The following is a 26752-nucleotide window of genomic DNA, read 5'->3' on the forward strand; positions in this document are numbered from 1 at the left end:
TCCGCTGTTTGAAATTAGAAACAGAAAATCAAGATGTTTCGTATATCATAAAAATATTTGTAATAATAAAACACATTTTTTAAGGACGAATCAAAAAGTACAAATATGTCTTGTCTTTATTGCTCGAACTAAATTACTTAAAGAAATCATAAATAACATTTCCTCAAATGTTATAAAATCACACACAAACACGCACGGTACGATAAGTAATCATTCACGCTGCGCTAATCTATCTCTATCTATTCACACAAACACACAAACAAACAGAAAAGACAAACATTCACACCTATTCGACAATTTAAGGCACAATTCAAACGGAGAATTCAAATGCATCCCGCAGCAGGAGTTTCGGCCTCGGGCGTGTTTTACTCTGTCTTATTGTTCAGCTGAGCAAGATCCGGAATCCGGCGGAACAATTTCCTTCCAATGCCAACCAGCAGGCACACGTGGCAGGCGTGCAGGACCACGCTGCTCAGTACCGTGCTCGGGTACGTGTTCCAGCAGAATTCCAGCAGCAGAAGAAGCAAAAACTTCAAACTGTTCGTATACTCCGTGTACCACGTGAGGTAGGGCAAGCTGTGGAAGTACCACACGTAAAATTGATAGTGCAAGCTACGCGCACAAACGATGCCGATAAAGTTGGACAGGAAAATAGGGAGCAGCGCGAGTTGGGTGGATCGGTCGAAATTAATGGAAAATTTGTTGGCCGCTGGGTTCGCTGCTGCCAGTGATTCCGTTTCCACCGGGGCAACATTCTGCTGCTGCTGCTGCTGCTTACCGGACATCTTTTTGATGCCCTTTTCGAACGATTTCAAAAACTTTTCCTGATCCTGCGTTAGCTTTTCCTCCTCGTTGTCTCCTTTACCAGCCGGCAATGCTTTGGCTTTCGATTGCTTTCCCTTCTTCACCTTTTCCTTTTCGGCCCGGTTTTGTGCCTCTATCTGTGGCATCAGCATCTTCTCCAGGTGGCGCAGGCGGCAGTAATTTTGGAAGTACTTGTAGCAAGGCGATGCAAACACGAGCAGCAGCGTGAGATGCAGTCCGAGTAGTGCCAGATGAAACACCTTACTTTCGAACACTTCCGGCTCGAGGAAGCGATAGTTTACTGTCCACTTGTGCTCGAACACGCGCCCCAAATCGAAGCTTCCCTTAAGGTACTGCCACGGATGGGTAAGAAGGAACGGAGCACCCAGGATCAGCTGTATCACTCCACAGACCGTCAGCTGAAGGGCCGTTTTCAGCCATCCCAGGTTGGTAATGTACAGCAGCAGAATGGCCGGAGCAAACAGAAGGATGTTCATCTTTACCGATACGCCCAAGCTGAGCATTACGCTGCCGATCGTCCATCGACCGTCAATGAACGCATTCAGGGCGGCGTAAAGGAACAGGATCGCAATCGGATCGTTGAACAACCGCAGCACGTAGATGGAGTGAATCCGGTAGGAGGTGAAAATGGTAATGACCATCACGTATGGAGGAACTTTGCGGCTCTTACAGTACAGCCGGAGTACGAGCATCAGCTGAAGCAGATAGATGCCAACGAAGACATACTGGGCCAAGCGAATGTTGGTGCCGTGTGATGTTAGGAAGTACAGCGCGCTGTAGATGTAGACAAACCCGGCAGGATAGACGAGCGGACCGGTATCACCTGTGTGTAAGAGAAAGCAGAGCAAAAACATTATTCACCAAATATGAATTACACAAAATGTCTGCTTCAACAAACCTCGCAGCTGCGAATAGTCGGTGGTGCCGTTGAGAAACCCTTCACACTCCTGCATGTACGCCTTCCAGTCGATCTCGGTGTAGCGCACATTTTGCACCACGAACACGTTCAGCACCAACTCAGCGGCCAAAATTAGGATCGAGATCAGCGGCAACCGGGCCGGGTCGAAGATGAGCGATTTGGCAAACGTTAAGCTGACGTACTCCTTGCGTATCTTGGCGAGCAGAGTTTGCGGTTCCTTTCGCGGCACCGGCGGCACCGATTTCGGTTGATTGGCTGGAATTTTCCCCATCGCTCCTCTCCAGGGCTGGTTGCTGGATTTGTTTTGGTTTTTTTTGCTCTTCTTTGGTCTGGTCTCACTGTCTCGCTGCCCGGAATACGTCACCCCCGGTTTGTCACACAGCAGACTGGCCACGCGGACAAACTGCACGAATCACAATCGCATCTTGGAATTCACAATCTATTGAAGGAATGTGGGGAAAATTGTGTTTAGAATACAAGGAATTTTCATGGTATTTTTTTTAATCTTCACTTGATCCTTTACTTTGATAAACAAAACAAACTAATAGAAAAAACGCTGAAATTGGCAATTCACAACCACCGTGCATTTCGTTTGAATTATGGTTGCGTTTACATGCACCGCTCGGTAACTTCGTAACGATCATTTCCAAACACGTGGCGCAAAATCACGCAAGCGGTTGATTCGAACATGCAGATTTAAACTTTCTGTTTGATCGAGAGCTTCATATTTAATTGCAGTTGTTAGAAAACAATTTAAAAATTAAAACAAAAGTATTGTTCGATATTTTTCAACACAATCGAAAATGATTTGGTACAACTAGGATGATCATTCTATCACCACAGTCAAAAAGGATGACTGAGACTTCACTGAAGAAGCGACAACTTGACTAAGTAGGAGGGAGTCACAAATACTCCAAATAGTTGGAACTGAACTTTAACTAACATAAGAACTAATTCAGCTGTTTGTTTTGCTACGGGGAGACGGTCCAATGATGAATCTCTGGAGATGCATGCATCTTAATGGATACATTAATCTGGAAAGATTCCTGAATCTTACGAACTTCAAATTAATTTCAGATATCTCATATCTTCAGATATGTCATGAAGATTCAAGAATCTGTAGAGAATCATGAATCTTAAACAATTAACGAATCTTTAGAGATTCATGGATCTTTGGAGATTCGATTCGAGATTCGAAACATTCATCCCTGAAGATTCGCATGAATGAAACTTAACGAAAGATTCATAAAACCCAACAAAAGATGAAATCTTTAAGGTCGTATCGCTCAACACAAATTTGATATAGCACGATCTATTACAATACGAACAAAACATAAAGTTGTATTATGATTGGTAGATTGATAATAGATTGATCGATACGTTCATCTTTAATGACTTCTGAATGATCAGAAAGGGAAGGATCGCCACACAACCAAAACAATTAATCCATTTCTTATCAATCGATGTCGAACAACAACACGATATCCCAAAAACTTTACAAAATTTAACGGAACTTACGGTTTTAAGTATCATTCGCATTACCCCTGTCCATTACCCACAGCGGTAGCCCCAGGGCACAGGCACCACACACGCGTTGTTATCAGACTCCCTCATTAGACTCGGGCGTGTAGTAAAATTTGTTTACACATGTTCAAACCACAAAAGATAACGAGCCGGGTTCGGTAAACGAGACAGCTCCCCACTCCTCTACGTACACACACAGACTGACTATCCCAAAATTGTCGCCAAACAACAATGCATACATCAATAAACCACTATAGTGTTGTCTTCCACCCATAGACCCTAACTACTCCAAAGGACAGTCCTGCCCTGCGGTCAAACAACACAGCGCGGCAGCGACACACGAAACACAATCGTTCGAAAATCAGTGTATGGAAAGTAACGCATAATCCCAGAGAGCACCGGACAGAGCACAAGAGACAAGACCGAGAGATGATCTACAAACAATACGGGAACAATAAAATTCAAACTGCCATTATGACCGTGACGATTATTTCCTATCTAATAGTCCCTTCTCCTGTCTGCAGCAATCGGAAAGGTTAATATTTCACCGTCGCTCTTGAGTTGCGTTCTCTGGTATTGGGTTAAAAATAGACTGACCAACTTACCCAAACGGGTACCGTACCCTCCCCCACCCCTCCTTTTGCTGTATATATGCGTGTATAGCGGGCGGGCGGTTTGTACGCTTCCGTCCCAATGGCTTGTCGGACATAAATCATCGAACATACGATCGGTATACGGAACGAACGCAATGCTTTGAAAGTATTATTTTATTCCCTCCCTCTTCAAGTTTTACTTCACCTGATGTCGTAGATTTTCAGCTGAGCGATCCTTCGCCTCCCCTCCTCCCTCTATTGTTGCCCTGTTTTGCCTGCATTTCGAGTTGTGCTCTGGTTCCTTTCCCCCAAAAACGACACGATCGGGGAACGCGTTTCCCTGTCGAACGACCATCACATGTGCGGCGGCACATTTTATTTGCCATCCCCCAACCATCAAGCACACGATCCACATGGCTTTCAGCGTTCCCGACCTCTCTTGACATGCTTGACATGGCCCCGGCCGTCCGTCGTGCGTTAGGCGACGCCGCATACACCCGCCCGGGGAGGTAACTTCATTTTATGCTGTTTTTCTTTATTGCCCTCTCTCTCTCTCTCTCTTTTTCGTTTAGCTGTTCCGTTTCACCGCAGCCTGACCTTGACTTTGAAAACGAAAACACAATCCAAGTGACTCAGCACCATTACCGCGCGATGATGCCGGGCCAACACAACACGCTAACCGCGAACGATGTGTGTGTGTGTGTGTGTGTGTGGTTGGCGGTCGAAGGGCAGAGAGTTTTTCTTCGTCCGCCTTTTTGGTCTTCCTGTTTTTCCCACCCGACACCACCGATTCGCAAGAGCTCCACCAAACCTGTATGCATGGGAAATGAAATTCCACCCATTCGTTGGGAGGGGAGGAGGTAAGGCCACCCGAAAATGAAGTAACCCATTCAAGGCACCGGCAAATGAAAAAAAAAACAAGTACACCAAACCGAAAGCGGAAGCAGAAAAGGAAATTAATTGAATAATAAGCAGTCACTAGGGGGGCCTGGGTCCTATGGGGGCTTATCGCACCAAATTCCCGAGAACCCGCATGTGTTTGTAGGTTTGTGTGTAAGCACCAACACGGGAAGGAACTACTTGAAAGTGCACATGCGTAATGAGGTCTCCCCACAATCGTTCGTCGTCGACACCTGGAAAATGGACGAACCCATCCGCTCCTCCAAAACACACCTTCTTCTTCACCTTCACGACCTCCGCAGCAGGAAGTTTAAATTCCAAACACACAGAGGGGGGGGGGGACTTGTTTTGATTCCGAAACATAAAACAAACAACAACCAGGAAGAAGCTCCTAAGGAACATCATCTTCAATGTGATCGTACGCAGTTAGAGCATGCGAGGATCGAGATGATTAGTTCAATATCTAACCCACCAGAGGGGGGCTCACTACATGGACATGACGCAGCCCATTTGGAGCTGTGTGTTTGTATTTGGCTGAAGAAGTCGATGCGATCGAGCACATGCACGTGCGCCGTTTGGAGTGCGTCTCGGAAGTACGGTTTCAATCGATCGTGTGATCAATTCATCAGTACCCACTTCACGCACCTGTGTTTACCGCGTGTGTGTTTGTTTGTGTGTAATGGATCCAATGTAATCCCCAAGCCTTGCTTTAAATGGCCGCCGTAACCTTGCACGGGGACGTACGTAACGCCTGGACGTTCAGAATTCCGCCAAAGGACGCCACCGTACCGTACCTGTTTGCTTCTGATCGTGATCGCTTGTTAACCCGTACCGAGATACCCACGGGGAACGGGGGGTTCGATACACCCTTCCGGGGTTTTTAAACCCCCCCTCAAAGAATCCACTTGCCGGTCTATATCCTTCGATCACGCGATCGTGTACAACGTACGGCATGCGATTTGGATGGTGCGTTAGAGGGCAATGGTGATGTGTTGGTTCTCTATTTGGCCTGCCCGAATTCGTGCTTCTAAAACCCATCCAACCGGCAAGTGCTGTTACAAATTAGCGCTACACACCGGCTGTGTTGTGCCAATGGCCTACGTGATAGATGCAAACGGTAATCAGAATAGACCTTCCGAAAGGGCTTCGCACGGACCAGCTGAGCACGAGAGCACCGAGGCAGCGGCCTGGGCGGGCGGGTGGTGGTGGTTATGCAAAGCAAGTTTCCTCATCATGATGAGGAGGATCGGGTCACATTCTCTGACACATTCCGTACAGCGCACACAAGGCACACCACCAAACGGCAGGCAATACACCACACTGCTTGCCGTCAACCAGTCTCTCTCTCTCTCGACACACTCTTTTGCCCGAGTTTGCGTCGAAACGGATTAGCGTAACTCATGTCAATTCCGACCCAACCCGAGCGCTTCCCCCTTTTTAACAAGCTCCTCCAATGGGTTCGCTGAATCACTGAGGCAGAGGAGTATGTAATTTAAGCACGTAAAACTCTGCACCCATCTACGCACGAAGGGGACACACTTAAAAGGGGCAGTGAGGTAGAGGGTTTGGTATTTTGGCAAATGGTACCGACCGTTCCGCAGGATCTTCACACACCTCTCCCTTTGCGCACCGGATGCATCGAGCGCGATACAATTTTGGGAGACATTACGGCGGGCGAGCCCATACATACAACACACTTTGGGGCACGCGAGTGTGCCGGTGGCGAAAGAAGTGATGGGAGGAGGAGTAGGAGGACGCTGCAACTGCATCTTCTGCGTGCGATGATGATCGTTTCACACCTATTTTTAGTAACCGATGCGCATGACTTTCCCTTAAGTCATGCCCGTTCCGCTCTACCTTTTCCACCTTACCTCGATCAGGCCAGATGAGGGGATGGCATCTAGGAATCTAGGAACTTGCATCACGCGATGCTGCTGCTGCTGCTGCTGCTACCGTGCCTCTAACCGCAGCAGGTTCACCCTCTTTCAGTTGGTTGATGCACCTGCGCTGAGAGCCACGGCAAGAATGTGGCCACCACCAACACCAACCATGTGGTGTGTGTGAAGAGTGAGTGTTTGCGCATAGTTTAGTAACCTCAACCCTCCCTCCCGCAGTATGATGTGTGTACGCGCGCTAATTTGCGCACCGATGGTAGCAGCAAAAAAAAACAGTGGATTAGTCACCTGATGATGTCCGATTGGCACGGTAATCGCCGCAACCGAAAACCCGGAAGATGGCAGTACCGTAACTACACCTGGGGAAAGAGAAGAGATTGCGCGCGTGCAAGAAAGAGCAGTTGTAATCGTAAAAATAACACATAACTTGTTTTTAGTTTCACAGTACAGTATAGAGGGGCTTTTAAATGGGGTAGAGAGAGTGGGTAAACGAAAGGACGAACCGGGTTGTTGCATCTGATAAGATGCGATAGGTGGCGCACCTGAGATCACTCTACGTACTCAGCCGCAGGTAGCTCTATAAAAGGAAAAGTAGGCGTATAATTCTTGAGAGGACAGCTTTATGAGCATGTGTGGGGAGCACAAGGGGGCCGGACGATGTTGTTTGTCTCAACGTGTGTCGCCCCGTAAACCACATTCTTGTCACCCCCCGTGTTTGTGTCGCGATGAGTACATTTGCTACTTTGCGCCGCGCTTTTCTATGCATTGCAACTTTGCCAGTGCGGATTAGTGGAGCGACATGACAACACACTCATGTTTTCCAAGCTGGGATGTGTGCATACTGATTGACACATGGAAATACCTCAAGCTCTTGTACTGTGTCTTTAGGGAAGATACTACTACTACTACATATCATGCGGACTCTTTGAGAGATAGTTTGATCCATATTGAGTTTTGTTCCTTCCTGACAGCTTGGGAGGTAACATTTCTACATTGAAACAACTGTTGATCTGAGCTGAATCGTAACAGTTACATTATTAACTTCTTCTATTTGGCGTAACGTTCGTTAATGGGGCCGTATATATTAGCAATTCGTTCCTTGACTGAGACAGGTACAGTCTTTGAATAGGAATAAGTTCAGTATCAGTGCTAAAATTGGTATGAGTTAGGAATCAAATTCAGTTCCCGGTATATGTTCAGAATCGGTTCCAGGATCGGTATAGTTTCAAGATCTTTTGAAGGATCTTATAGTAGCAGGATGTATTTTAGGACCTTTTCAGTATCAGTTCCAGAGATGGGTTCAGATATGGCTTTAGGGCGGCCTACGCCACCATAGATCGGAAGGAGCTATGGAACATTATGCAGCGTTACCACATCCCTGGAAAGTTGATCCGGCTGTTAGAGGCCACCATGAATGGGGTGCAGTGCAAGGTGAGAGTATCCAACATGATGGTATCGGAATTGTTCGAATCTCACATGGGTCTGAGGCAAGGAGACGGACTCTCTCGTCTGCTCTTCAACATCGCCCTAAGTGTCATTCGAAGCGCGGGGCTAGACAACGACATCCGAGGCATGATCCTCTACCGGTCTCTTCAATTTCTTGGCTTCGAGGATGTCATCGAAATCATCGGCAGGACAACGGCGAAGATACACCCGGCTCAAACGCGAAGCAGTAAGAATTGGATTGAGTACTTGCTTGCCGGAGACTCAGACCATCTGGGAAGCAGTGTATTAATTGACGGCGATCGGCGATTCTGCTATCTTGGGACGATCGTTACTGCGGACAACGACATCAGCAGCGAAATCCGTAGACGCATTGTGCAGTGGAATCGTGCATACTATGGGCTTCATCGACTGCTGAGATCCAGAAGACTTCGAGACCGCACGAAATGTGAGATATTGATATTGACGTACGTTGATTCACCCGATAGTCCTCTATGGACACAAGTCCTGGACCATCCGAGCGGAGGATGCAAACGCTCTGTGCGTGTTGAGCGACGCATCTTCCGGACCATCTTTGGCGGTGTGTTGGAGCATGGAGTTCGGAGGAGAAGAATCAACCACGAGCCTGCTGAGCTGTACGGCGAACCGAGTATCCTGACAGTGACGCTGGGGTTGGGGCATATTATGAGGATCACCCCACCAAGAAGGTGTTCGACAGCGATCCGCAGCCCGACATAAGGCGCAAGGGAGCACAGCGAACTCGATTGCTGGATCAAGAGAAGCGAGACCTGTCGGAGATCGGGTGTCTACATGGCTGCAGCCAGAGACCGAGCATCCTGGAGACTGATTGTTGACCGGGCCATGTCATATCGACGCGCTCTAATATTACTCCTAATAACATTACTTCTAATGCCTATGTTGATCTTGTTGAACATCCCCAAACAAAATCCCTTATGTTTGTTAGATCTCCCGCCCAAATGATCCACTTTAATTATCCGCAACAAATCGTAAATTACACATACCCTTTCCGGTTGAGAATTTGTATAATCAGCCATCCGACAATCGACAAATTGCCACTAAAATAAAGCCCTCCATAAATGTTCCAAACAACAACAACAGCATCGTATCACCCAAAAACTCATCAACCCATTCTTGCACCCCAATATATATGGTGCGTTTGCGATCGATACGATCTTCCAAACACGATAAGCGGTGGTGTGGTGGCCGTCTGCTTAAAGCTCGAGCGATCGGTATAGAAAATAATAAATAAACCTCGCCCTCCCCTGCTACTTCCATCATCATCCAAAACAACATAAAACCACCCCTTGCAAACGCTCTCCTTTACAATCCTTGCGCTTGCGAGTTGCGTTCTTTTTTAACGGCCTATAAATCAAACTTGGGACTTTAAAAATAGTCATCTTTGGCGCGTATGGCTTGAAAGGGTTCGAGGTAGGATTGTGAGAGGGATCATGCCTCCCGAAAGAAAGAAAAAAAAAACGAATAACCCTGCCGAATGCATCTCAATGTCAAACGAGAACGAAAGAGAGAGTGCGTGTGTGTGTGTGTGTGTGTGTGTGTGTGTGTGTGTGTGTGTGTGTGTGTGTGTGTGTGTGTGTGTGTGTGTGTGTGTGTGTGTGTGTGTGTGTGTGTGTGTGTGTGTGTGTGTGTGTGTGTGTGTGTGTGTGTGTGTGTGTGTGTGTGTGTGTGTGTGTGTGTGTGTGGTGTGTGTGTGTGTGTGTGTGTGTGTGTGTGTGTGTGTGTGTGTGTGTGTGTGTGTGTGTGTGTGTGTGTGTGTGTGTGTGTGTGTGTGTGTGTGTGTGTGTGTGTGTGTGTGTGTGTGTGTGTGTGTGCGTAGTGGATAGAGATCAAGCAAAAACGATTATAATAATTTTTGGAATCAGACATTCTTGCCTTCCTCTTTTTCGCCTTGCGTTGCGCATATAACCCTTCGCTCGTATCGTTCGCATATTTCGATTGCAAAACACCCCGAATTTCCTTGGCATATTATTCCGAAGGGCGTATGCTGTGAACTAGAGGGGGGGGGGGCTCCTAAGCTCCACTCCGATCCGGGACACATCAGCGAAAGCGTACAAACAAAACAAACAACAAACGTGTTTGCGCGGATTGGATCATTCTGTGCCGAAATGTGCCCTCTTACGATGCGCGCGCGGCATGTGCTGCAAAAGATCGTCCTACGTTCAAGCTGTTTACAGTATTGTATTGGGATGTCTTTTTTCGTTCGTTGTATTCCGTTTTGTTACCCACGACCCTAGCACCCTTCAAGTTTTAGCATTTATTTCCTTTTTTTTTTTCGAACGAGTTCTACCCTTTTTTGACTTCGGCCCACGGATTTCTGCGCATAGCGCGTCGCTCCGTCGCCTCCGAACGCGCTACAATGTTGCGGCACCCCCTTTCCCGCTCATGTTCTGATCATGATCCTCCCTCCTCAACAGCCCCGCGTGGACGTGATCCAATGGGATGTGTGCGATCCGAACGAGCGGCCCTTTAAACTTACTTTAAAACACGACAAACAAACTCAAGGTCTTCTCCGAATTTGCCACCAACGAGAACTGTGTGTGTGTGTATGTGTTTGGATGTTGTTGATCGCTTCGTTGATGTTTTATGCTTTGTTTTATGTGCAATGGCGTGTGTGTGTGTGCTTTTTGTTGCGCGTCCAATTCGTAAGCCATATATATTTTTGTCTTACTTCTAACCAGAGTTGCGACTTCTTGCGCTTTCTTGGGTAGGCGAGGCGTGCAGTCTCGAGGTTTAGCAGCGCATAAGCTGCTCTTATGCTGGCAAGCATAGAATCTTTTCCACTGCAAATGTGATTCATTCGACTCACATTTCACAGCAACAAAGAAGTGGAAGTTCTCTTGCGGTGCCCGAGAGATCAACAAAATAAATGGCCGTACGGTGTACAGTTTTTGATTGGATGATTTATTGGCATCAACGAAGCACACGAATTAAGCTCGCGCATTCGTTCCCCAAATGGTGGTTTCGAAACCGAGAACACCTCCACACACAAAAAAACGGGCCCTTCGGCCCCTCGGGAGCATGAAATTAAGGTGTTCTTGTGCGCCCCGTACGAAACTCGCTGACAGCCGACCTGATCGTGCTGCCAAGCTGCACACGTTAGCCCTTTTCCATCGCAATTGCTAAGTCGCTCCTTCGCGGATCGAATCGAAATCTCAAGCAGTACAACCCTATTGACTGTCCCCCTCTGTCCCTTGCCTGTCAAATCAAGTCCAAGGGCAGTGCTGAAAAAAAACGGGCCATTGAGCTCTAACGCACCGCGGTGTCAAATTTCCGGCTCTACGTCTCCCCACGTGGGAGCTCTCCGGTAGGCCATAAATTAGCATTACATTGAAAATCGTCCCGCTCTAGTAGTAGTAGAGTGGAGCTGGTAAAAAGGGCCACCCTAGTACACCCCGGCACGCTTGCTCGGGCAGCAAGCTGCTGTTAATAAGACATTAATCATCATCTAGTTGTCTCCAAACTACCTCCCCGTTGCGGTCAACGGCGTGGAGCTCTCCGGTCAAGGGTAGAAAGTCGTCAACCGTTTGGTTGGTTTTGGGGGATCAAGGCGCGATCGTGAACCCTTCGAATGGTCGAAGACCTTCCTTACCTGGTGGTGGTAGCGCTATTATGCGCGGTTCGATCGTCTACTAACATAGTGACCACGGGGCAGGACCGTTCGACAATAGGAAACTGATTAGTCATAGTTGGTGAATGGCCGTGTTGCGGGGGGACCTAGGTTAAGCCTTATTTGCATATAGCGGTAGAACACCACAGCTGTGTGGTACACTACAGGGTTTAATAGCAACTCGCTCGCACGAACGGAACAGAGGGTTCTTGCTTTGATCGATAATTAACATGTTTTCCTTCGCCACATCAAACTCCCTACTCCCGCTAGAGGACGAGTTTGATGTCCGAAACAATCTCTCATAAACTGTTGTGCCACCTCGCAGCTATGAAATTGAGATATTTGTAACGGCCCCGAAGGGCGACATAAACACTCTGGAGGTGATGGGATTTGTTGTTGCCATTCCTTTGAAGTCATCTATCCTCCCCGCCGCAGCACAGCGTATCACGATCAAACTACTGTGTGTGTGTGTGCGGTTAGGAAGTTCGTAAACAAAGTGCTTATCGTAAACGACGTAATTGCAAAACAGTGCGGTGCGCGCACGTTTGTCACACGATCTCCACCACCACGGGACATTGGTGGTGAATGGCGCAGTGAAGTGCACCTGTACCTGGCAACCAACAACATCCAACACCGCAGATATCCTATCCAAATACACATCGGACGTCACTATGAATCGGATTTAAATTGGATGTCCAACTTCGTACGATCTCACGACACGGTTCCGCTTCATTGCATCATCTTCAAAGGTAAAAGAAGGATCGCCAAAAAACCACAAGAAAAAATACATGCCTCCCTTAGTGTGATCTTTCCGAAATAGATGCTCTACTATAAACATCTCCCAGCTAAGAGATCTTCATTCATTCGCTCGGTGATCTCACGACTCTGATCCGCAGTGACTGATGCAATAAGGATGTCTCACAGAGCACCATAATATCCACCATCAGAAACGACGGATGTATTGGACTCGTGTCAACTTCAAACTACTTTGTAACACTCCCGATAAATCCCGCATATCTCCCGCAGCCATATGTGTAAGTGTGTTTACGAGCTGCCGGAAACAGAACTCTTCCAAAGCGATGTCTCTTGCGCGCTGCTCTCCGTCATCTCCGTTCCGCCTCACTTGGGGAGACATTTTTGCACACCAAAGCACAGCAAAGGGGCGTGCGGTATTGGTGGTGGGGAATTATATTTATAGTGTTTGCTATTAGCCGTATCATTACTCACGGCTCACACCAGCTGCGAAACGAGGTACTCGGTTGTTGTTGTCGATGGTGGTCCTCTGTTTGCGTTGCAGCCAGCCAGCAGTAGTCTCCTGGGTACGGATTTCTTTGGTGGATGCGTTGATGTTTTTGTTTTGCCTACCGGTGCCGATGCACCTCGGGACAAGGGGGGGCTCGGGAGTTTGCGTTATCGCTTGGGTGCCGTGTCATCGTCATCGGAGAGACATTGGGGCATTCGTCGTGGTCTCGGGTTGAGATTGTATAAACGTATAAGACGAACAAAACCTTCAAGCCTGGAGAGCTTGATTCTAATGCACTGGGTAGTAGTGCTGGACCCTCTTGAACTTCGTTCAACAACGTTCTATCGGTTGCATAATGGAAGGTTTTGTTTGCCAGTGGAAAGAGAGATACTGCTGCTCTGCCACCTCACAACATCGCTCAAGGATGTTTAGAAGTATGCCAGATGATACACTCGTTGGAACGGTAGCTCGGGCTGTGATTATGGTGCGTTCGCTCGTGTTCTGTTGATCGATTGTTTGTCAGGAAGATTATAACTTCCCTTCTTCTCGCTTGCACTCTTCCACCGCTTGCTAGACGATAAGAAAGCTTCCTCCTGTGTGTGTCCAGCGGCAAAGGGGCAATGGTACACCGCACAAGCGCAGTCCGATGCACCTTTGTTAACTTTGTTGTCGCGCCATCGACGGGGATGATTTCATTCGGCTCGGGCTAGACAAAAGACGTGCGACGCGGCAAGAGACTTTGACCGTCGCCGCTTGTTTGTTTTCGTTTTGCTTTTGTCTTAACAGATGGGGCGGCCTGGCGTCCCCGAGTTGGCGGTTTTGCGGCTAAAATGCGTTTCTGCGCAAATGAGCTCCAAACGAAATGAGGCCATGCACACATACACACACATGTTGTCGCAATGCAATCAATAGGATTTGGCGCACCCACCTGAGATGCACTTCGGGTCTCGCCGCACGCACAGACGCAGGCGTTGTGCAGTGATAATAAAAATTAAAATAAAGCCACCAGGCGCATGTCGCAGTACATTTTGAGGTGGGATGCAAGAGCGCAGCCTTCAAGCCTATGTTACTACGTACTGCTGCATACGCACACACTCGCGTGCGTGGTTTAAGTTTTACTGACACTGCACTTTGGCTTCTTCGTTGTAGTTGTATTTTTTTTTTTAGTATTAGATGACCACACCAGTCAGCAATTGATATAATTTATAGCTCAAGTTTCGAGCATCAGCACCATCACCACCGCGAAACGATTGGAGGGGAGCGTTACCGTTAGCAAATTGAACTAAATTAATCCAACACATCAACGGCTGTATTCTCCCCCCCTTCGACTCAATGCAAAGAGACCCATTACTCTCGTATTGTGTATGAGAATCGAATTCGATTTGCGGATCGCCACAGAAGAGACACTTTTTTAATTAATAAACAAAACCTGCTTCATATTCGCGCAATGCCCCCCCCCCCCAACAATGAGGGGGAGGACTGTTCTGTTTACTTCTTCAATGCACTTCATGTTTAATTACTGTGCTAAAAGGCAAACAAACGGCTTCGCAACGGGTGTACAATTTGCAGCTCCCAATATCAAAGTTGTTATTATGATAATACGATCAACCTTTTAAAGGCCGCCAAGCCCCTTCAAGGCGGTCTAGTTTTTTTGGGGAAGGTACCCATTAAAAGTGCCAAGTTCTGCTCTCCTCCTGTTGATGTTGATGTCTTTTGGACAACGAACTTGCTACCGTCCTCGCTTGACGGTTTGATACTAAGACGATGGTGATGGTGTGATGTCAAAATAATTATAAATCAGACACACCAGTGCGAAGTGTAGGGACCGTTTAATCCCTTCGCTTCTTGGAATGCTCCGTCAGTACGCATTTAATCACGTTTAGCGTTTCTCTTGCAACAAGTGCCAGGTTAACGAATTTAAACATTTCCTTTGTCAACGACCGCCCCCTTAAGGTGTTGTTAAGAGCATCCACATGCTGCGATAAAAGTCGGGAATATTCTCTTTATTCTGCGCTGATAACAAAGATGAGCTGATGAGGGGTTGATTTTGGAAGGGGCAGAGTGGTGGTGTGTGCGCACCTGTCGGTAACCCCCCCGTGCAGCACATGGCCGATGACCGTCGCGCTTAATGTGGCCGCGGCCCATACATGGTGCGCGACGAGCTGTGCGCGCTCACCAACACAACCAAGCGCACGAGCGCACGGCGAAAGCGCGTGACACAGTGGGCGCACCATCACTGGGGGTGACTTTGCGCACGCAAAAAAACGCAAACCCAAGAAGCGGAAAACAACCTAGAGCAGCCGGGAAAATGAGCACACAAACATGCGGAACATGCTACAAGCGTGTGTTTGTGTGTGCGGGCGCGAACCCCTCTATTATCCTCCCGCCCTCCCTGGTACCATTTATTGTCTTTAAATACACAAAGAAATGTGTGACCGTTTTATCAGTGAGATGGTGTATTATTCTCTTTTTTGTTTGTTTGTTTTTGGTTTCGTTTGTTTGTTCACCGAACAGTTGCAGGCTAGGATGCAGAAAAGAAGACGCTAGAAGACCATACATATACACACACACACACATTCGGTCCGTCGTGCAGTAGCAATTGAAAACATAACAACAACTTTGCTGGCCAACCCAGCAGCAGCCGCGAACGGGAGCATTGGCCACACATATTGGATGGGGTGGCGTTGATAATACTGTCGCCCCGCGCCATGATGAAGCTGGCTTTAAACGCTGTCTCTCTCTGTGTGTATTAGTAGGAGCGCGTGCGCGCGCGCACAGACGCAAGATGTGGTTGACCTATGTGCGCGAACGTGCTCCGCTTTCCCCCGCTGCTGGTCGCGCAGTGTTTGCATGTATGCGCGAACGTGCACGCGCTGTTCCCGTGCGCATAATGGCGACGGCGGCGGCTGTCCCCCAAAACCAGAGAAAAGAGAAGATAAATAACAATTTAACAAAGCACACACAAGGGTTGTTGGTACGCGCGCGCCAGCGCCAGGGGATCATACGCACATGTGGTTATCGCGTGAGTAGATACTGCCGATTAATGATGCCGAAATGGAAGTTATTATGGGTCCAGAAATTGATAATAATACATTGCCTGACCTCTCAGGTCAAATAAAAATAAACACTATGCGCTATGAAGCTCGTTACTTACTCAAAAAAGTGTAAACAACTTAGCAATAACTCCTTCCATATCCACATTTGGTATGCAAATTTTTGCACAATTAAGAGAAACAACCACATCAAACATGATCTATGCAAAGAAGTCGCCCGGTGGTGTCTACGACCCCCTCCGTAGCCTTGACAACAGCTGATAATTTGCGACCGGCTTGTCGTTGATAAGACAAATATTTGGCCGCACAGGCTTACTGAACCCTACACTACACCAGCGGCGTGTCCGACCGTTTTTCGGCCAATCCACAAGAGCTCTCCCCTTGGGCATGGCGGCGGAGACGACGACACACACAGACTCGTTCTTCTCCACCAGGCAATGCACGCAGTGAGAGAGAGAGAGAGTCACGATAGTGTGCAAATAAGGGAGAAGAGAGAGGGAGAGATTTATAGAGAGGAAGAGTGTGCGTTTCACTAACTCCAGTAATTGGTGTGTGCAAGCTATAAATAAACCAAAAAATAGAAAAAAAGATACAGAAAATAAACAGTATACTCGTTGTTGTCCCCATGGCAATATACCTGATAACACCGCCGACGACACACAACAGAGCAGCAGTGCCGCTTAGTGGTCTTTAGTTGAAGAAGAAGAAGAAGCAGATGGGTTTAGTGAATAGAACCAACAACACAACAAAAAGACGAACAGCATTGCTCAAATGACAAAAAAGTGCGATAGCGGTGCACACACACACACACCTGGAATGCTAGAGCTAAGGCTGGTTGCGCCGGGCAAACAAATAAGCTGCAAAACAAACATGGAGGTGCCTTCACTGTACGATAAGCGCGCGATATAATATTTATTTACTGAACGCTAGACTGAGTGGTTCCTTCCAGTGCGCCAACTTCGCACACCCAGACCGAAAAGTACACGGCCAGCCTATTGCAAAAACACGCGCTCGATGGATGAGTGTAGTACTGTTTTCATTTGGGTCCTTTTTTTGGGGGGGGGAAGTATCTCTGTGAGGGCCTCAGTTTTCTCTAGCTTATCAGCTGAAGCTTAACCGTAGGCAGAGATTTGTTTAATTTGCTTTTTCTTATTGTTGGATAATGTTGAGAGCGATAACAAACACTTGGACAAAGTCCATCAATGAGATGAGATCAGAGAGTTGAGATGATTGTCAGTTAGCGTTAGAACCTGCCACATCTATGACCTAGACATGTGTATCGACAAGTTCAGGGAATCTACTCGGAAAGAGAATGAACCTATAATACCACTTTCGATCTCTGATTGCTCCTAACCAATAGATAATAAAATCTTATACTGTCTTACTACCAACCTACTGTACCGCATTGGAGAGCACCTTAAGTATCTAACCTGAAGCATTGAATTTCTTGGAGGGTATGACATCAGTTCAGGAATTAGTCATCTTGAAACATGCAACTCATGAACCAAAATGTAACAGTAGTGTTGTGAGCCTAATTGTCTATAATGACATCTAACCTAGCTCATTCCATCTCACCGATAGCTCATTAACTTGGATATGGATTCAAAAGCATTCACTTCAGATTCACTCTGACCTATAGCTGAGCTAGAATAGTCTTCAATGGCTTGGAGTATTGCGCATCAGTTGAGGAATTAGTCATCTTGAAACGACCAACAACTTCTGAACATAATTGTACGATACTGTATCAATGTCCAATATGACGTCTGATCTAGCCAGTTCCATCCAACCGATATCCCATTGACCTTAACCAACTTCCCATTTCTTCAGCCTACCAGCACTGTGTAGGGGCTGTTATGTGGGATAATGCCTGTACTGTTGTCTCGCAATGCTCTTGCACCATCATAAAGCACAATCGCGAATGTCGCAACAGTGACACAGGAAACAACACCAGTCCACAGCCAGGCCATATCAAACCGAACCAGACGACCAAAGCAGATGCATCAAAAATAGGCCAAACACTGGGCGACGATTTCTAACTGCGCAGCAAAACAACGCTTAGGCCACCGCGCGCGCTGCGCTGCTCTGGCTGTTTGTGTTGGACTTATGAACCTTATCGGATTGGTCGGAGGTTCAGAGCCCAGTCCCGCACACTGGCTAGCTAGCTGTGCCTCGTCGAGTTGCGGTTTTCGAGTTCTTCGACGAGACACGCGAATTTCGCACCCGAGCCAAATCAAGCCGAAAAGAGTGGGCCGAATTTTTGCCACTGCAGATAATTGACTGATAATGCGCTTTCGGGTCGGATGGAATGGTGAGTGGGAAGTATGGAGATGTGAAATAGAAGTTGATTCCCTTTGCTTTGTAATGCATACGAGCTAGAAATTGGTCACATTTGCACTACCTACGCCACACCGCACCCAATTATTCTCTTTCACCCCAAACTCAAGGCCAAACCCGGCACAATCGCACACACAATACAAAGACTGCGTCAACCCATCAATTCTCGGCAACGGCTCGCGGTGCTGGTGCGCTGCTCAGCGAACCGCAACCTCACCTCAAACCAAAGAAATCGATGATTTTCAACCCCCTCCCCCCCCCCTCTCCTGCACTGCGTGATGCGTAACTACGACAGACCCCACCACCACGAGCGACTCTCTTCTCCCCCACTTCCCTGAGTTTCAACAAACTGCGGCCGAACCCAACCCGAAAGTCCGATGTAATTATCATTTACCAAGCGCACCCCAAGCGACAACAATGTGCGTTTGACATTTAAGGCTTTTGGGGACGATTAAAAACGAACCTCAACAATATTACCTACAAGGGAGGGTAGCAGCAATACACACACAAAAAAAAACAATTTGAATGTGAAATCAAACCCCACTCTCTCCACTCCGATAGTCGATCGATGATTATGGGAAGAAGTCAACACCGAATTTCCATTTCCAGGCCCAAATACCTACAACGCACACACAAAAACAACGGGTTCCCGAAGGATAGTTACTGGGGTGTTGGTTCGATGTTTACGCATTCCCGTGGCTGAAAAGGAGGATCTCACGCACTCCTGGCTTTCACTCACACAGTATTCCCTAATCCTCACCACCACGCATCCAAATACATTGCAAATACGCAATTCCCCGCACGCATTCCAGGCATCCGGGGGTTCATGTGGCACTCGTTCGGGGATACACCAGAAGCGGGATGTGTTTTATGTAATCCCAACGCATACGCACCAACCCCTGGCAACAGTGCGTGAGTTCTAGAGAGAAGAAAGTCCAGAAATTATGCACTCAGAGTGTCCCAAACACACTGTAGTCATCCTGGCGGGGCACACTATCTCGCTCCATCTAACGGGCCCGTTCCCGGATCATTTCGGGTTCCCTTTGTACCGTTTGTCCTTCTGCGTTTAAAGGGCAACCAGTTGATGATGATGATGATTCGGGAATCCGACGACTCCTCTGCAAGGTCCCGGGCTGGGCTGTGTTTCTTCTTTGTTCTTGGTCGTACATGCGTACCCGCCGCAGAAAAAAAGGGATATGAGTCTTTGTGCTTCTCTGTGTCCCCACCAATATGTGTCCCATCAGCTTCCCAGGGCTAGAACTGTGTGCGTCCTTGAAGCGGTTCCGTTACATTGTAACGATTTTAGCATGGAGTGGAAGTTTGGTTTGTGTTCCCTCTTTGCACACCAACATGATGAGGATGTCAGTCTACATGAGGCGAATCAAAATTACGACCCAAACCCGTCGCTATTGCGCTGCTTTACACATCAATTCATTCGAGGAGGGGGGAAAACTAGCATAAATGTCAATCATATCGCTTGGAATGGTGGAAGGCAACAGCGTCCCATCAATTCCATAATTTCCCATCTTGTTCTCTAACACGATTCCATTCTATTTTCGCTCCTTTTTGGCGGCAAAGGCCTTTCACACGCACATTTTACTACGGTTGATTCACACACAAACAAAAAACGCGACTGCTGCGTAGTAAAATTGGGCATTATTTGCGTATGAAATCTAGCTTACGCATGCAGAACCAAAACGCAAACCCAATTCGTACCAGTTGACTTCCCGAAACACAAAAAAAACTCCTCACTGAACCCCGCGCTCCCATATGAGCCCTCAGCGAAGGGAATAACGTGTCGATGTGTCGTTTGCAAAGCGAAAAACGTCATTCTACGCACGCATGGATTGCAGCAACTAACCCAAACCCTCCCCAAATGACTCCCACCCGGGCAGGTCACGCAACTCCGAATTGTGTGGTAGTAATACCAACATTCTTTCTTCTGCTTCCGGAGAGAGAGAGAGAGAGAGAGAGAGAGAAAGAAGGTGGAATAGTAGTTAAATATTTATTGATTTTTTTTTCTTCCCTTCTACACACTTATGTAAGACGCACAAAAACAAACGCATAACGCGGACCCCGCAACATTGTTCCCGTCCCGAAATAACCAAAACGAGATTGGGTAAGGTTAGGCCGTTTGGTGATCGCCCCTACTAAAGTGATGCGTAATAATGCGCCACATATATGTTAGTGGGTTTGTGTGTGTGTGCGTGAGAGTGTAAATCCGAACCACAACCTACCTTTACTGCAAGGATGGACCCAACCCCCATACCAAAGATGTGAAGAAGAAGTGGAAGAAGGTGCCGAGAGCTTCCGGCCAGAGCTCATTACAACTGATCGCATGCCTTCGTGGGGGCCTTGGGAAGCAAAGGAAATAAAAATTTAAACAATCTCCAAATTTATTCTTCCTTCCTTCATATCCTCTCTCTCTCTCTCACTCTATCTCCCTCTTTCTTCCCAATCCAACTGAAGCTTTGCACACGCAATTTGATCCATCAATTTGAGCCCACAGTTCGCTCATTTTCACTCTTATCCGAGGTCATTCGAAGGCGAGCTGGATCGGGACTGGGTAATTCGCTCAGGGTCATGTTACCTCATACCTCCTCTTGCTGTTCTCTCTCTCTCTCTTTCTCTCTGCATGTGTTTGGCATACTAAACCAAAAACCTAAGCTGGCCGACAATCTTCCAAATTCGCACGCCCCGATTCAAACGCCCCGAGGACTACGACAATGATTCTCCCAACAGCTTACCACTCACCAAAGCAAAAAACAAACGAACGCACGTTAATACCCGCGTAAAGCCCTTTTCTATCCGTGCTTCCTTGAAGGTTGCATGGGGGGATTGGAGCGCCGAGGAATGGGCAAGGGGGAGGGGTTTCCTTTCTTCAACAAACGGAGGCACGTTCGCTCACTCAAATCCTTTCTCTAGCGTTGGCTCCCCCATGAGGACGTTACGAGAATGGGGAGGAACACGATAGAAAGTGCGTGCACAAGAGCCCTTTTACGCACTTTTCCCCTCTTTCGCTCTTTGTGTTTGTGTTAGTAACTATAATCGGTGTTATTCCGAAGAACGAACGCACGAACGGCCGTAAAACGCCGTCTCATGCGAGTGAGAGTGAGAGTGAAAATGAAAAGGCACCGGCGAGAGGAGGCCCGGCCTAGAGCAGCGTTCATGGGTGAATTAGAAGTTTTAGGGGTCGTTACGATTCGCACGGCCAGTGGCGCTGGAGCTGTAAGAAAAGTAATACGAAACTATCTGTTCTTTGTGTTGCTTGTAGGAAAGGTGTCACAAGAGTAATCAAACAGTAGACGAAACGATAATAATTGGAATTAAAAACATAGCATAAAATCGTCATGAATCGCCTGAGCTAAAAATATACGTAAAAAGATTAGAATTATTATTTAAATACAAACTTGTCTAAAAAAACAATAATTAATCTTGACCTGCTTACCCTCCCGGCTGATAGTTGGCTATCAGTGACTAATTTGTTTACTGCGTCTCGATTGAGCTCAGTAAGACATACAGTCTCAGTGGTTCTCATACATTTAACATAATTATTGGCCACGTTATTGACGTTATGTTATAATCTGTTAACTCCTAAACTAGACTTGAATGTACTACTCGTTGTCACACAGAGTCCAGAAAGTATGGAAACTATAGCAGGTGGATCATATGACAATGCCTGTTCATCCGTACTAAAGGGGATTTTTAACGATTGGCATTAAATATTTTGTTCTGAATAGTTAAAAGCCAAAGACAATATCTCATCTACAAAAGCGAAAAATGGAAAACAAACGCTTCTTCCGATATATGAACATGTCCATCCTGGAATCAAGCCTCGTGTGGAACGTCCCCTCGTAGCAAGGACTAACTACATCCTGCTACGTTGTACTAACAAGTCTCAAAAGTCTCGCTATACACCTGCACGGCTGTGTGGCTAAAATATCAGCATTCCATCTGAAATCATCAAGTGGGCCAATGCCAGGATACAGTGCAGCTAAGAGCTGAAAACTCAAGACGCGGTATACTACAATTATTTTACCATTATAAATCATTTCGGCCTGCATGCTGCATCAAAACAATCCTACAGACCACCATACACTGTCGCAAAGACAACAAATCCCTTTTTCTTGGTCGTTTTCCTCCCCTGGGCCTACACCACACATCGTTATCACTGCACGCCCGTACCACCGCGCGCCCCATAAACCAACCCATAAACATAGGGATTTATTCGATCCCGTCCGTGCAGAGCCGTGCATCAACAAAACAGGGTCAGTTTCCGTTACCCGAGCCCCATCGTTGTAATATTCATATCAAACACACACACACACACTCACACACCTCCAATCCTACCGCCCTGGACAGGGTGTCTACTGTAGCGGTAAACAAACCGATTAGAAATCTTACTTTGAAAGTAATCTTAATGAATTAAACGATGCTAACCCTCCCTCTTCCCTCTCGCAGCTGTGTAATCTACCACACAACAGTCTGTTTGTCGATCGGCTCTTACAGGAACGTTCTCGCATTCCCCCGCGGTCCCGTGCCGGCCAAATCTCGATCGCGATGTGCCACAACGAGCGAACGAACGTCGCCGGCCCCTCTTAGGGGGGTTTGGCGCTGTTGTTTACGGCTTAAAAATCTCGTCCGACAGGCACCTCTCTCGGCGTGTTTTTTCGTTGCGGTTCATATTTTTGTGTTTGAACGCTCACAAAAATCGTCGTCAACCTGTAGCCGCGTCAACCAACAAACTCACCAACATCCATGCAACGAATGTGACCTCCTCACGCGTACCTACCCGCACTTCCCACAAATTCGCTTCCTCTTCTTCATCTTTGAAATGAATTAGGATTTTCTTTGTTGTGTGATAGTAGGGAAGACGCATCAAAACTACGACGGGTGCGCTAGAGAGAGAGAGAGAGAGAGAGAGAGAGAGAGAGAGAGAGAGAGAGAGAGAGAGAGAGAGAGAGAGAGAGAGAAGCTTGCTGCTGCACACGGTGATGCTGCTGTAGCTGCTACTGTGTTAAGGCCCTGTTTAGTATCAGCTTCTATGAGAGGCCCTCGCCCCCCCCCCCCCCCCCCTTCCCTTGTTAGATCCCGTACCGGGGCCCGTAACGCACAAGTGTGTGGGGAGAGCACCCGCTGAGTGCACGCATGTGTTCGTTCGCTTCGTACACACGCGCGTTCGTTTCGTTCGGTTCGGGGTTCGCTCTCGACGCGTTCGCTTGCTGTGGTGGTGCGGTGTTTACGAGCCTTTGTTACGGACCGCGCGGACCACCGGTTTCTGTAAATCTATGTAAGTGTAAGCGGGACCGCCGACCCGGGTCTGTGTGTTCGTGTCCGTGCGATACAGACCGGAGACCAGTTCGGCGCTGCGGTCGCTCTCGCAGCTCAGTTCAACAAATGCCGTCGTTGTGAGTAGTTTGGGATCGAGAAGAGCTCGAGAAACCTGCACCGCACCGCACGTACACCGGGGTGTGTTGTGTGCTTGTGGCCGTAGACCGAAAGAATCGCTTCGAGGGTACGAGACCAAAGTAAACGGGAGGCACAAAAGCACTGCCTGCGAGTTGGTTTGTCGCCGAGAGTGTTGGCTAGAACGGAAAAATAAACAGCAAAAACGGTTTTAGTTCAAAAGCAGCGGCGCTCGTGGACGTGACGTATGTAAGGATTTGTTTATAAACGGAAGTTCTCTGGGTCCTGTGTTGCGATCCGGGTCACTTAGTAACGCGAGCAGTAGTGAGTGCATGTGCATTAGAGTGAGTGCTTCTGTAAAAAGGGACCTAGTGAGGACAAAAGTGAACAAAATGAACGTGCTAGTATCTTAGTGGACGTACTTAACATCTCGCTTAGAGTGCTTTTGCTGCCTGCTCCCAACACGAACGCATACCTTGCCCCCTTCTTTCGGTACGCTTGCACTAACACCCCACCGTCGGCGCTAGTACAAGTGCAGTTGCGGTGCTGCAGTTTTCCGATTTTCACCGTGCGTTACTTCGGTGTTCGTGTGCGTGCGTGTGTGTGTTTGTAGTGCGTGCACTGATGCGTGTTACTAATGCACCTTGCTGTTTTATTTTTTATCAATATACTTTGCGCAACCAACAAAAAAAAGGCGATTGAGAGGTTTGAGTGAAAACTGTACACCACTGAGACCGGCGTACGGACAAACACCACCCACTCACCCACTCGAAAACACAATGAGATGATGAAAAGTGGCCGTGTTGTTGCTGCGTTGCAACAAAATGAATGATTTTCAATGGCGAAAGAATGTGTGTGTGTGATGCGTGAGTGTGTGCACGCGGGTTTACTTTTTGCTTCCTTATTCACTCCCTTCTCACTTTGGCACTTTGTCGCTTTGCTACCGGTGTTGTTAGACACGTGCACGCGTGGGACGCGTTGTTCTCCGTGTTGCCGGGTGTGCAGTTGCAGTTGTGCGGTTGTGGTGCATTTCACAAAAAAAGAAGAAGAATAGCTCCATTTCCTCGCTCGGTGCCAACGTTGGCCCTCACTAGTTAATGGGGGAGGGTGGGAGTGCAAATGGACGTAAGGCCAGGGACGAAGATGGCCATCGAGCTGTCACAAACGTCGAAAATGAAAGTGAAATTTGTGTGTGTTATGCGCCCTAACGCCTTCGTGTGGTTGTGTGAAAATTTAATTTAAAAGAAAGCCCAAAAATGCAACTGCACCAGCAATGCAGCTGTTGTTGGGCCGCCCGGTGTATCGGATGGCATTCCCAAACACACACACAATAATGCTTTCCATTTGCTCTAGTGTGTGATTTGCGCCTGTTTGGTTGGTTAGGGGACAAAAACAACTCCCAGAGCGGATCACGACCGGAATGCACAGGAAGTGGTTCACCCCACCCCCCAAGAGGCAGGGGGAGCGGGATATACCGTTGCATAGGAATCCAATTATTACGACGATATTATGCTCAGTCGCCTGCTGTTCGACACCACCCACCCATCCCCCTTTTATCTGCCCCAGAAAGGGTATCGTCTTTCTCAGCTGACCCGACCCGAGCAAGGGGAGGAAGGAGAGATGATGTCGCCATTATTATTGTCGCTTCATGTTTCTTAAGGTTTTTTTTTTTGGCAACATCCGACTCCTTCTTCGGCTACCTTCTGGCATACATATATGCTTGTGTGTGTGTATGTATGTATGTATGGTAAACCGGTTTGTCGCTGATCGAACATTTTATGGAAGTGAGATACCCCAAAAAAGCTCCCTAACCGATGGCATAGATTTCTGCTGAGTTTTATGGTGATTTTGGGACTGTTCGCGGCCATCGGACCGCCGCTTTCTTCCTGTCCATTATTATTGGCCTAGCGTCGAAGATTAGCCAGTGTAGGTTTGGACCAAGAACGGTTGGCACCACACCGTGTAAAATAATCCTTCCTCTTCCTTGCCCTCCTTCCGCCCAGCAAAGGGAAGCTGCAAGGTTGAAAAGGGAAAATGAAAAGAAATCTAATTTTAAACCAAAAACAAATCGTTTCTAATCCCTCTTGGGTGAGACACACACACACACACATATACCTTTTTGGCCGGTTCTTGTGTGTGTGTGTGGATTTATGCCACTCTCTTCGAGTTCTATGCTCACTCTATTGGTTACAAAAGAGTTGTTCTTTGAAGGGAAACATAACAATCATACTGCTATCGAAATAGAACACCAACCTGGCAACGGACAGTGTCGTCTGCGGGCTGCTCAACACAACTTCAACTTGTTGATCGATATCAATAACTTAACCTCACAACGCGCACACACACAGCAGTGGCCGGCACTCGGAATACTTATCGGCTTTGCTCTCCCCCTCCCCTCGAGCAAATGATAAGCGCGACCAGCGAGGCAGGCAGACAGGCACGGGGAGAAAAGATGCATTTGGAGCAAATCTCACACCGGGCACGCAGCAGCCGACAGGCGAGAGGATGATGCTAATATATGCTCGAGTTGTGTCTGGCTGCGCGAGAGACAGCGAACGATAATTGGCATGAGAAGGAAGACGCCAGTGTGCGAGAAAGAGAGAGAGAGAGAGAGGGAAAAGACACAGCAGGAAGGGGGACGCGGGCGGCATAACGCCAAGATCGGGTAAACAACAACCGGCTTCGATGTGAGATGCTGCGGCGGGCACGACGGGTTGCGGTGGTTTGTGTACGCATCTTGCGCCCCATGGAAAGATCTGCACGCGAGGGGGAGAGGTTGGCGAGTGAGAAATTGAAGCGGACAAGAGCCTCCCCTCCTCTCCTCGCACCCGTCCACCTTGGCTTGGTAGACAGTTCGGTCGTTGTCGGCGGTTTGCCTTCGAAAACGGCAACGACGACGACGACGACGACAACAAAACCAGCTCAACAACCAAACGCATCTCTCTGGTGACGGCGTTTTGCGTCCATTTTG

At 47.7% G+C, this 26752-nt stretch overlaps 2 protein-coding genes and 1 long non-coding RNA gene across 3 annotated transcripts in view; 1 reads left to right on the top strand and 2 right to left on the bottom strand.

Moving 5' to 3' along the window:
- Positions 1–98: 98 nt before the first annotated feature.
- LOC121594307 (lethal(2)neighbour of tid protein 2) lies at positions 99–3459 on the bottom strand. Its single transcript, XM_041917410.1, has 3 exons — positions 3263–3459; positions 1724–2183; positions 99–1648 (listed from the first exon to the last, which is right to left on the bottom strand). Exons 2-3 carry the CDS (start codon positions 2013–2015, stop codon positions 366–368), a joined length of 1575 nt encoding a protein of 524 aa, XP_041773344.1. The 5' UTR covers positions 2016–2183; positions 3263–3459; the 3' UTR covers positions 99–365.
- An 11331-nt stretch (positions 3460–14790) lies between these two features.
- LOC121594311 lies at positions 14791–16591 on the bottom strand. Its single transcript, XR_006004935.1, has 3 exons — positions 16143–16591; positions 15998–16021; positions 14791–15894 (listed from the first exon to the last, which is right to left on the bottom strand). It is a non-coding gene; the product is annotated as an uncharacterized LOC121594311 (long non-coding RNA).
- A 7160-nt stretch (positions 16592–23751) lies between these two features.
- Positions 23752–26752, top strand: part of LOC121594308 (sestrin homolog) — a 31766-nt gene continuing 28765 nt past the window's right edge. The window contains exon 1 of the mRNA XM_041917411.1: positions 23752–24030. The gene's annotated coding sequence lies outside the window, so the exon portion shown is untranslated. The remainder of the gene's footprint in view (positions 24031–26752) is intronic.

The sequence above is a fragment of the Anopheles merus genome, chromosome 2L (genome assembly GCF_017562075.2).
Source record: "Anopheles merus strain MAF chromosome 2L, AmerM5.1, whole genome shotgun sequence".
In the NCBI taxonomy this organism is placed as follows: Eukaryota; Metazoa; Arthropoda; class Insecta; order Diptera; family Culicidae; genus Anopheles; species Anopheles merus.

Excerpts from the sequence above, each read along its gene's own strand:
- LOC121594307 (XM_041917410.1), bottom strand. The coding sequence starts at position 2,015 with ATGGGGAAAATTCCAGCCAATCAACCGAAATCGGTGCCGCCGGTGCCG. Across the intron at positions 1,649-1,723 it reads CGACTATTCGCAGCTGCGAG|GTGATACCGGTCCGCTCGTC; the intron begins GTTTGTTGAAGC and ends TCTTACACACAG.